This window comes from Cyprinodon tularosa, unplaced genomic scaffold (genome assembly GCF_016077235.1).
Source record: "Cyprinodon tularosa strain WSP-4 unplaced genomic scaffold, ASM1607723v1 ctg64, whole genome shotgun sequence".
Classification (NCBI taxonomy): Eukaryota; Metazoa; Chordata; class Actinopteri; order Cyprinodontiformes; family Cyprinodontidae; genus Cyprinodon; species Cyprinodon tularosa.
In genome coordinates, this window is record NW_024039385.1 from 1,262,706 (window position 1) to 1,274,790 (window position 12,085).

The 12,085-nt window shown below is 37.3% G+C and overlaps 2 protein-coding genes and 1 non-coding gene across 3 annotated transcripts; 2 read left to right on the plus strand and 1 right to left on the minus strand.

Moving 5' to 3' along the window:
• Positions 1-1,717: 1,717 nt before the first annotated feature.
• On the minus strand, positions 1,718-6,648 carry glrx5 (glutaredoxin 5 homolog (S. cerevisiae)). The gene is made up of 3 exons (XM_038308557.1): positions 6,519-6,648; positions 4,635-5,011; positions 1,718-2,430 (listed from the first exon to the last, which is right to left on the minus strand). Exons 2-3 carry the CDS (start codon positions 4,930-4,932, stop codon positions 2,258-2,260), a joined length of 471 nt encoding a protein of 156 aa, XP_038164485.1. The 5' UTR covers positions 4,933-5,011; positions 6,519-6,648; the 3' UTR covers positions 1,718-2,257.
• Positions 6,649-6,847: 199 nt separating this feature from the next.
• Positions 6,848-7,793, plus strand: prkrip1 (PRKR interacting protein 1). The gene has a single exon (XM_038308556.1). The coding sequence runs from the start codon at positions 6,895-6,897 to the stop codon at positions 7,468-7,470; it is 576 nt and encodes a 191-aa protein (XP_038164484.1). The 5' UTR covers positions 6,848-6,894; the 3' UTR covers positions 7,471-7,793.
• Positions 7,794-8,312: 519 nt separating this feature from the next.
• LOC119798919 lies at positions 8,313-8,588 on the plus strand. Its single transcript, XR_005282784.1, has one exon.
• Positions 8,589-12,085: the final 3,497 nt, after the last annotated feature.

Here is a 12,085-nt window from a genome sequence, read left to right on the forward strand (position 1 = left end):
TTATACTTCCTTACATAAAAGAAAATAATTTCCTCATATTTCTCTTTAAACATGTTTTTCTTGTTGTCCTCACACCCACACACTTAAAGTTACGTTTATATCACATTTGTATTCCTTTCCTTTCAACTAAATTTTTTTTTTAATATAAGGTAAGAACTTTATTTTAGCTTTGAAAACTAATTGAAATGGTTGAAAATCTATAAGACCTGGAAATTTGAATAGAGAATTGGTATGATTTTAATAACTGACTCTATGGACGGATCTTGTTTTTGTTGTGAAACAAATGTTTTACTGTTGTTTCCCAAAATCTCAACGTAATGTGTAAACTAAGAGAAAACTATATAATATATGGAGGGCTTTGTTGTATAAAAAACCTCTCGCTCTTTTGAGGATGGTAATGCTTTTTGAGACTTTGCTTTGTACATAAGATTTCCAGTTCATTTGACTTCCACAACTAGCATTAAAAATCTAATTTAATTTACCGGTACTAGTTGAATATTGATTTCATCCAATAAGTCAAATATATCTTTATTTACTGCAAACCATCATTTGATTGGATCAATCTTAACTTTAATGTTTGTATTGTGCTACAAAATAAACAAAAATGAATTGAACTGTGTGAAAGAAAAGTGGTAAGGGTGTGAATACTTTTCCAGCCACTGAATATCTGTCCAACAAGCAACTCTATCCAAATATGATCTTTTCTCAGATAAAAAGGGAATAATGTGGAAAATGGATCCAAACGTTTTGTTTTTGCCTGTGATTAGTTGATAACCAGAACCTCTGACATCATCAGGGCTTGGTCCACTTCTGAGAAAGCTTCACTAATGGCTGACAGGTCAGACCAGATGAGTAAGAGGAAAAAGAAAGCATCCGTTGGCCAAATTATGAAAAATATGTAGGGCAAAATGTTGGTAAATTGTTAATATATATATATATATATATACGTAAACAATATTAAGACCAAAGCAGCTGAAACTGATTAACAACTCCCTCTGCTACTTACCTGACCCAATTAGTATCCCAGAAGTTTAATTAATTTGATGCTATGCTCTCATTACAAAGTGTTCCTTTAATTTTTTTGTAGTGTGTATAAAACAATATATAGGTAATGAGAGCAAGCGGAGACTATCAAATTAGTTATTTTTATCCATGTACATCCAATAACAGCTGAATCTGAAACATGACTTAACAAAACAGGGTAATTAGTTCCTGTTAGTTTAGATATTCGCTCCCCTTCATGAACAAAAGTTATTGTCTACCATCAATCTGTAACTGATCTAAAGCATTACATCAAATGCAATAAAAGTAAATAAAGCACAAACACACGATACAAGTTTGAATGTATTTAATTGCTGCAGGCTTAGCACGTTCCTAAAAAACATTTAACAATATGCTTTAAATGTACAATATCTTACAGCGCACTACATGTTTATGTCATAATACAACTGTCGGTTGCAGACTCAACAAGAACGCCCCGAAACAATATGAAAAAACTCTCTTCCTAACTGGCTGAACTAAGACAGGTGTAACAGACTACGGTAACTGCCTCGGTTTGTCCAGAAGGTCCAGGAAATGAGTCAGAGAAGAAGAGGGAAGGTGTGTTTGGTGTGTCTCAGCATAAAACAAACAAACAAACAAAAACAGCAGGTGGATTTTGTACGTAGATCACAGCAAAAAAAAAAAAAAAAAAAAGACGAGGAAACAGTTGGATTTTTTAAAATCATTTGCTCCATCGTCCCTGTTTCTTTGTGTTGGAGCAGTGGAGCTGCAGGCAGTGCATCTGGAAGGTTTTAAAGTGTGTAGACATCATTTTGTGTTGATCCAAGCTCTGTTCTGGTCAGTCCTGTTTCCCTTTTCAATTGAAAGGAGTCTGAATTGAGAGAGAAAAAACATGGACGCCAGAGGTGACAGAGATTTCTCAAGGCCACATCGGAGGAAACCGTGGCGACGTTAATATTTCATTCTGTCCCTTTAATATATTACAAACAAGATTGTGAGTCTGCAAAATATCAGATTTTCATTTTGTACCAGTGCAAAGGAACTGTTTATAATTACATTTCACATTATAGCATTTATGAGCAGAAAACTATCTGCATATAATAATCAATCTGTGCAAGCATTTACAATCTGCACTCTGCTGCAGTTTGCCCTGATAGCTGATTCGTCTCCAATCATTGGAGGTGTTATGGGAGGGGGTTGGATCTAGTGAATGTGTCCTCTGTCTTCTCAGCCCTTAGATGTTTTTTTTACTCTTCTACTTGGATTCCTTCTCGGCGTCCAGCAAAGCGGAGCGGATTCCCAGCTTCTTCAGCTCATCCACCAGGTCCCCGTTCTGGTGCATCTGAAGCAGGATGTCGCAGCCTCCCACAAACTCGCCATTGAAGTAGACCTGAGGGATGGTGGGCCAGTTGGAAAACACTTTGACTCCTAATGTCACAGATTAAAGAAAAGGAGACAAAAACAATCAGACATCACCAGGAGAACCATGAAGAAACATAAGCTAGTCACTTTACTGAGTATGTAGCACCAGCTGACCTTTGAACTTTGACTTCACAATCTAACAAGATTTTCCCATTTGAAATATCCAGACAAATTTTATGTAAACCAAATAGAATCTTATTTTAAGAAAAATAAATTAACTTGTCTAATTTTATTTTCATACAAAACATAAATTAAATATACTGATAAACACATTCCAAAATCAAAATTAAAAAATCAAAAAGTCTTATCTGCCCCTTAATTCATTTTACAAGAACTCTGCATCTGTTCTACTACAGTATTTGCATCTGCCTTTTCCCAGTTTTCCACATTTAACATTATTTGAAGTATTATTTATGTATTTCAATATCAAAATGTAATACCATCCTTATGCCCATGGACATCCAAACATTCCTAGCATTGTAGCTTTTATATGATCATCATTCTTGATTCTTTAATTCTTTGATTAAATCAATTCATCAAATTAATTCCTTGTACTGTGATGATCTGTTCCATAATTTTGGTTTTGAACCTGGCTTAAAAATAAAAAATAAAATACTGTTCCTCTTTGGTTATAGTGACTTTCTCTTTTTTTAAAAACCTTTCTTGAATGTTTGCTGGAAATGTTTTCTTATTTGCTTTATCCAAAACCTGGAGAATCTTATGTAACTGTACTTGAGCAGAGGTCTTCAACAGGGGGTCCACTGAGGTACTTAATGGGGGTCACAAAAGTTTTGGTTGATTAGCCCTTTTTTTTTTATTTCCCCCTGTAATTTTTCCACTAATTGAAATGTCTTTAAATCCACATTTTTATGTATTCAACAGACTGTATTAAACAGATAAATGGAGGCAGAAGATGTCTTTCAGTCATCAATGCACACATTCAGCGACACACAGGAGCTCTTTCAAGCTGGGCACCGTTTCATTCACAACACCTGTCCCATCAACCAGGAAGCAGAATCAGAAATACTTTAATAATCCCAGGAAGAAATTACTTTAGTTACATTACTCCATCTTTAATCGAGTGACTATAGGTGCAATTTAATATAACACAATTATACTATATATATTTAAAATTAGGGTGCCCTCGTTCCATTTCGGCATCAGTTTAGGGGTCCTTGGCCTGGAAAACGTGGAAGACCCCTGTTCTAGAGCATGGAAATCCAAAAAAACGCAAGAAAATTTGTTTTAGAAGAATCTCTGTGTCTTGTATTGTTCTGTTGTTACATTTTCAGCACCCCTTTTTGCATTAAAAATAAACAGCGTGTTTGCATGCGGTTCCTCATACTTCCACACAATAGGATAAGTACAATATGACCATTGTGTCATAGAGAGTAATGCTTAGGGATTTGGAAAGAATTCTACTATATGTAACACAGCTATGGATTTTGCCTTTTTTTTGTTTAATTTTATCTAAATATTTCCCACTCCCTCATAACAATAAGATATTTACATCAACTATATAAAAACATATTTTTATATCAGCTGTACCTGTTTGACAAAACATCAGGCTTTCCTGATGGGAATATCCAGAAAAAGAAAGAATTTTATCACAAAACAAACAAAAGTAAAAGCCCAAGATAATTGACTGAAAAACACCGACTGAAAGGCCACTCAGAGAGGAAGAAGCCATTGTTTTGAAAGCAAGATAAGAAAAACGCCAGATTACAGTTCTGAAAACGCACTCAGGGAAAACGACTTTAACTTTTGGAAAAAATGCTCAGCGTCTGATGAAACTGTTTGATCATGATGATCACATTTTACTGAAACAAATGAGGGCAGCTAAAGACCTGAGAGCTCATTTGAGAACAGCATCTGGGATCAATGTCTCTCCTCTCAACCCTGAGAGTTAGATTGTTGGACAAATAAAGTTTCTCATCCCTTCTATGGTGCTTGGTTGGTTTGAGGGAACCGCACCCTTTGGTGCAGCTGCTGCTGGACACTGATAAAAGCCAAACGTTTGGAGATACAGAGGCAGAGCTGATCTGAGGGACATGATCATTGGGTTAATGGAAACATGGAAGCAAACCTAACAGAGAGAGAAAAAAATACAGACTGCCTGATTTAATTAGAAGGAGCAAATTTAATTAAAAGTCCATCAGAGATGCCAAGTTGTCCATCATGCTAGACTCAACTGGTCCCAGCTTACTGACCTTCCCTCAGCTCCTGGTCCTCCAGGACGTTATAAGAAGAGTACTGGTCCACCCCATGCATCCGGAGGATCTGCACCACGGCGTTGCTAAAGCCGCACATTGGCTGAGCGGGGGTCCCCTTCATAAACACCACAACCTTGTCCTTCTTCACCAGCTCGCCAAGGTCCTTCTGGACGTCCGCCGCCGAGCAGAGGAACCGGGCCGAGGCCGCTCCAACACGTCCGTCGGCCGTCCTGAGTAAGCACGCGGCCGCGCCGGAACGTAAACACCTGCCAGTAGATCTTATTAAACTATTCATGGTAAAATTTAGAGCTTTTAACTGTTAAGGACAAATAAACAGCTCGCTACAGGACAAGTTGGGGTCTGTTTGAGAGAAACTCTTCTTCTTCTTCTTCTTATGAGATTTTATGGCGGTTGGCAAACTTGTGAAATGTGCATTACCGCCACCAACTGATATGGAGTAAAGCAAGGAAACAGGAAACGATTCACCCCCCCCAAAAAAAAAAAAAAAAAAAAAAAAATACAATAAAATAACCTGTGTAACTTAAACCCACATAATACTAAATTATACTAAATTACATTTGCCCGTATAATTTTAATTTACTCTAGGTCATCGTACCTCTGCCAGTTTCTGATGGTCCCATTGGTCTTTCCATCATGCTTCCAACCATCTCCCAGTTCATATCTTTAACATCCAGATATTTTTCTGCAGCCTTCACTATTATTTTGATTTTTTCTGTTTTTTTTGTCGTCTGAGCAGTACAATTAATCACTTCCACCATGAAAAGAACAAAATTTGTCTTTTTAACAATTAGTGAGTCTTCATCAATTTTTGGAGATTTCTCTAGAGGTTTGAAATTTGCCGTGTGTTGAACTGTAGGTTTGGGTTTTTCTGACTGAGATGGGATCCTTTTTGCAGCTTCAGCATAAGTTATTCCAAGCTCAAATTTCATTTTTTTTATTTCTTCAGACCTTTTGCTTGCTTCACAGCCGCGATAAGCAGCAGTATGTTCTCCACCACAATTACAGCATTTTATTTTAGCTTCTTTTCCACATTTACCATATTCATGTTCTCCTGCACACCTTCCACACCTCTGTTTCCCTTTACAAACTGCTGCAATGTGTCCGAATTTTTGACATTTGAAACATCTCAATGGTGGTGGATTGTAGATTTTGACATTGTAACTGATGTAACCGATGAATACTTTGCTTGGTAATTGCTCTTCCTCGAATTTAATTAGTACAGATAAACTGTCAGATCTTTCTCCGTTTCTTGTTGTTTTTAACCGTTTTACTTCTTTTACTTTTGCACCGCTTATGTTTTCCAGAATCTCTTTTTCAGAAATTTTCAGAGGAACTCCTCCAATGACTCCCCTGCTGATCTTTTTGTTCTCCATTAGGCTGCACTGAACTCTTATCCCGTCAATTTTGTTAATACGTATTGCTTTGCCTTGCTGGGCGCTGTCTCTGCAGTTAATTAGCAGGTCTCCACTGTACAGAATTCTGGCACCTCTGACTTCTCCAACAAGTTTATTGATGGTTTTTGTTAAGTGAACCGGATTCCAGTTTGTAAAAGAGTCTGCCTGATTAACGACTTTGAATATGACTTTGAATTCATTTTGTTGTGCTGTGGAATGTATGGATTGATCATCACTGGATTGTTCTGAACTAGATTCCCCTTTAACTGATCTCTGTTTTTTCCGCTTTTTCTCATTTTTTGATGCTGCTATCTTCCAACCTTCATTGTCACTATTTCCCTCTTCCATCCCACAAGAATCGCTTCCTGTTTCCTCACTACTCACGGCCCAGGACATTTCTCCACAAGCAGAGCAGCTTCAAAACACGCGCCATGCACCAAACGACCAACGTTCCCCTTGAGAGAAACTCACGGGGCAACAGAGAGTTCAAGCTTGCTGGGCGGGATCTAGATGCTGATTGGACGGCTGAATGACGTCAAACTTTCATTTGATTTGCTATTGTCCAGACCCAACATCAGTCAAAGTGCATTAACGTCAACAAACGTGGGTTGTGTAAGGAAAAACAATATAATATAACAATATAAAATAAGGGATTTACTCTTTTTTAAAAACAATTTGCTCTAAAAGAAACGTTTTAAATCGTCTGATTTATATTTAATTTCGTAAATATATATATTTACATCAGAAAAAGAAAAAAAAAAAAACGTCGACCAGGGGTCATTTAACAGCTTCCGGGTTGAGGTGCGCAGAAAGGAAGAACACCACCAGGGCAACTTCGAAAGATGGCGGCGCACACGCAGAAAAATAACAAACCACCGAAATCAGGGGGGAAAGAGGCTCAGCCGCTGATTCTCCCCAAAACCCCTGCGGATGAGCAACGGCTGAAGTTGGAGCGGCTCATGAGAAACCCCGACAAGCCCGCTCCCATCCCGGAGAGGCCAAAGGAGTGGAACCCTCGCGCCCCGCCGGAGTTCGTCCGGGACGTGATGGGCTCCAGCGCGGGCGCAGGCAGCGGTGAGTTCCACGTTTACCGCCACCTCCGCCGCAGAGAGTACCAGAGGCAGGACTTTCTGGACAAAATGGCAGAGAAGCAGGACAAGGACGTGGAGTACCTGAAGAAAATAGAGCAGAACAGAAAGGCAGCCGAGGAGCGAACCGCGAAGCGAAGGAAGAAGCGGGAAAAGCTTAAGCAGAAGAAGCATCTAGCAAAGAAGGCTAAGATGGAGGATAAAGACGGTAAGGGAGGAGATACGGACTCTGACAGCAGCGGAGAGGAGGAGAAGAAGGAGGAGAGTGGAACAGAAGAGGAAAAAGAAGATGATGCGGAGGCTCCAAGCTTCGTTATGGGGAGGAAATGAACAATATGATGAAATGGCATCAGCAGGGTTAGAAGAAAGACTGTGGGGTTTGTGCATCATATAAATGTTTTAACATCAAATCTGCCTGAATAACGCATCATAAGTTAGAAAAAGGTTAATTTAATCAGTTTCACTGTTTACTCCAGGGGACTGAAGCAGCTTAAGATTTTTCATCAGATTTTTCATCTGTTTGGACATGGTTGTGTTTTAGATTAAAATAAACACCTGATCAAATTGTTAAAACCTGGAATTAAATAGTTGTTTTTGACTGTTTGCTAATATTGGTTCACTTAATAAAAAGCACAGTCTTATTGCCAACTTGACCTTTTTGTTTTTTTGCATTGGGGAGGTAAAATAACTTTAGAAAAACTATAGAAAATATGTTGCTGGCTGCACACTGCTGATCAGCTGGGTTCACATCAGCCTTTTACATTTCATAAAGACTAGAACAACAAAAATCTGTAATAATCTGTATGTTGAACATTTATGTTATCACAAAACATGGAAATTATTACTGAAATCTGTCAGATAAGACATCTCATAGATAACTGGTTATGTGTTTCAGCAGGATTGATTAGGCTGTTTGATGGAGCCTACTCCATAAAACGGCTCCACCTCCAGTTTCAGGCCTGGGGGGGAAACAGCCATATTCTTTGCTCCTGTTCATGCATATCTATCAAAATTAAGCGCTATGTTTCCTGCCGAGGTCTGAGTCTCAAAGACGATGTTATTGTATCAATACATTTTCCTAATTGTCTTTTCTCTTCATGTGAGGTTTTCAGATTGAAATACATTTTGGGGAAAAATGTCTTAAACTGGTGTTTGAACTCTTGTCCTGTGTCTCTGCAGCCTTGTCATTCAGCTCTGGGTGACCTTCCATCACCTTTGGGCTCAACAAGGCTGCAAAAAGCAACTCAATGAATGAAAAGGCGCGGCTCCTGCAGGATTGGGAGTTCTGCGTGCGATGTTCCTTGGACAGACGCCTGCCTCCCACGGTGGTGTTGGCCGGTCTCTGTGGCCGTCACCTTTCTTGAGGCAGGTAGAGTAAAACCAGGCAGCCAGATATTGTTTGGACCAGGGGAAGCTTTGCCTGTCAGACACTGTCCGCTGCCACAAGAATAGCTTCTATTCTGATTTTTAGGTTTTACTTTTTCTTGTTGAATCTGTAAATAATAAAACATTTCAACTTGTAAGTCTCATAAGGTTTTTGTGTTTTTTTTCTGCCTCTTTCAGCAGTAAATGTGACATTTCTTGACACACATCTGGATGTGGTGGTTTTTAATGTCTTTTTTTTTTTTTGCATGACAACTTACACATTTTTAAACATTCGTGTTCATGTTCAAAAAAATCAGATTAATCATATTATGAATCAAATGGTTGTTTTTTTTTTGTCTCTAGAATATCAATTTTTTTTGTTTTCTACAGATGGAAGCATTAAAATTTTTAACAAAGAGATGATTTAGTAAACCTTTTATTTGGCTTATTTCTCAGATGAAACCTTTTTGTAAAAAGCAACTTTGGCAGATATTAAGCCTTTTTTCATTAAGGTCCCATTTCTGCTTAATTCTCTTTGTGTTTTATATTTTAACCTTAAATGTGATATTTTTTGTTGACTTTAAGCTTAGAATAATACAAATAAGGACAAAAATATGTTGACAGTAATCTGTGTTGCTATCCTACATCTATATGTAATATTTATTGACTATAACTAAATATTCCCTTTTAACCTTTTCATATACTGTCATTTTCAAACACTGCCCTTTATGTGGATTGTTTTTTTTAATACAAACTAGACCATTGTTGTGGAAAAAAAGGAAAAGATGGGGATGGGGAAACTAGAGCTGTTGCTCAATGTGTGAAACATTGATGCTGGTCATCACATCAATTTGAGAAATATGCAGAAAACAAGAAGACTCACAATCTCCTTCAAAACAAGAATCAACATCCTCCACAGCTAATGGCCGGTATGCACCTTTATCAGGATCTTCCATCTTCTGCTGATACAATTAACAAACTAAAACATGTTTTTATTAATTTCTACTAAGCTAGAAAAACTCTGTAATACTTCAACATGTCAGAAACAACTTATTGGTTGAGTTAGAACATCAACAAGAATCTGACTGGTTTTCCATAAAGACTAGAAACAACTAAACTCTGTAAAAGAGGGCTTCAGTGGGGAAGGGACAGAGTAACAAATGCAAGTATGCTATATTTAAATTTTAAAAAGTCATTGTCATTCAGAATTATTCTGATCCAAGTCCAGCTGTTCTTGGAAAGGTCAGAGGTTTGTTAGAGAACATTAAAGAAGAAACTGCACAGCAGACATGTCTGGGAGGAACTAGTCTGGAGATTTAAGACAACTGAAAATCTTTTATGTTTACATTTTTAACTTAAAGTTATTTAGTCTGAGGTGATTTGCAAAGATAAACCTTTTCATCTCTAGATACCTTCCTCCTAAGAAGGCTTACAGCTATAATATCAGGTAAAAATTCCACAAGTGTTTCAGTGGAGAGCTGAACATAAAAACATGTTACAGCTTTCAGATATTAGGAGGCTTATAAAAGCAGGAAAAATTAACTCAAGAAAACAAGATATTGAAAATGGATAAAAAGCTTCATTCTTTTGGGGGGGTTTACATTTTATAGATTTAAATAATTTACTGTCGCATCATCCTGGCAGAAAAAAAACAACAACAAAAAAAACACCTTTATTTTCAAACTAGATCCAGTCGGTGTGTAATGTGGTTAAGGTCAAGTCATATTTCACATAAAGCAGAAGTGCATCCAGTGTGGGTCACTGTGCGTCTCATGGATCAGTGATGACAGGAAAACTGAATCAGAACAGGCGTCAGTTTTAAGGTGATTCATAATGTGGGTGTCTCCACAGAAACCACTGCTGTCTGCTTGAAATTACACTGCATAAAGTGAATTATAATTATAGTTTTCTTAAAATAGTGAAGTTGGAAAGTAATATGATCTGTTAAACTAATAAGGTTTTTGCACCCAAAACAAGTAAAAAAATATCTATACTAATTGAATTGGCAGATAATTTTACTTGCCTGCAAAAATTAAGAGCAAATATACTTATTTCAATAAATCTTTCACCTGTTTTAGTGTAATGAATCTTAGGAAGGGGAGCCATTGCTTTGCTTTCTTGTTTTAGTTTTTTATAGTGCATATGTGAGATTCTTTTAAAGTCACAATCTAGATGTTGAGAAGTTCTCTCTTTCAATACGTCTGCAGCTAATAGCCCTTTTCCCTTCATGAAATCTGTGACTTCTGTAGTTGTGGAGACTGCCAGTGTGTCAGCTGCCATATATCCTCCCTATATGCTGATTCAACTCCTCTGTTGATCAATAGCACCGGTGATGTGTTATATGCAAAATATGTTTTTAACATTTTCATAAGATGGAAGACTGCAGTTATTAGTGTAGATGAAATATAAAGGAGCTGAAAGCACAGCCTTGGGGTTCTCCTCGATGCCTAGGGGCCAACCTTAGGAATTGGTCTCCTAAATCACCTATTAACTGGGGTTTCTTGGTAAAAATCTTTCTAGGTTTTTTTTTTTCTGGTGTTACACAACTGTGGCACATAGTCATAACTTCTTGTCTCTGCTTTAAAAATAAATCATGTTATGTTACTATGGTAATTATTTTGATTAAGCACATCACAGAGAACAAGATCTGTCTTCAGATTGGATTATTTACAGCAGAGGTCTTCAACAGGGGGTCCGCGACCCCTATGGGGTCCACTGAGGTACTGCATGGGGGTCACTAAAGCTTTGGTTGATTATACTTTTGTTTTTTATATTCCCCCCTGTAATTTTTCCACTTATTGAAATGTCTTTAAATCCACATTAACATGAATTCAACATGCTGTAGTAAACATAAATGGAGGCAGAAGATGTCTTTCAGTCATCAATGCACACATTCAGCGACACACAGGAGCTGTTTCAAGCTGGGCACCGTTTCATTCACAACACCTGTCCCATCAACCAGGAATCAGAATCAGAAATACTTTAATAATCCCAGGAAGAAATTACTTTAGTTACATGACTCCATCTGTAATAGATTGACTATAGGACCAGTTTGATATAACACTATTTAATACTATATTTAATGAGGGGGTCCCTGCTCCATCTCAGTTTGGGGGTCCTTAGCCTGGAAAACGGTGAAGACCCCTGATTTACAGTTTACATATATTAAAACCCCCACATTTATATTTTAATCAGAATCAGAAATACTTTAATAATCCCATAGGGAAATTACTTTTGTTACACGCTCCATTTACAGTTTTATATATATATATATATATGTAAAGTGATAACTTGGATTTTAAGTAAAGTGATCACTTTTTAAGAATCTTAAATACACTATGATGTCAATAGTTTTACACCAAATTGTAAGAAACTGATAAGTAGATATTTCAATAAATATTTAAGATGGTTTAGCTTAGATCTGCTGAAACTCCAGGAAGAGCCTTTTAAACATGACGCCCATTCTACAGTTCCTTTATTTAGAAGCATTTCACAAGCTTCTTCTGAAAATTGTTCATATATTTTACAAACACATTCCAAGAAGGCCAATAGATAAAACAATGTTCAAAGATAGCAGAGG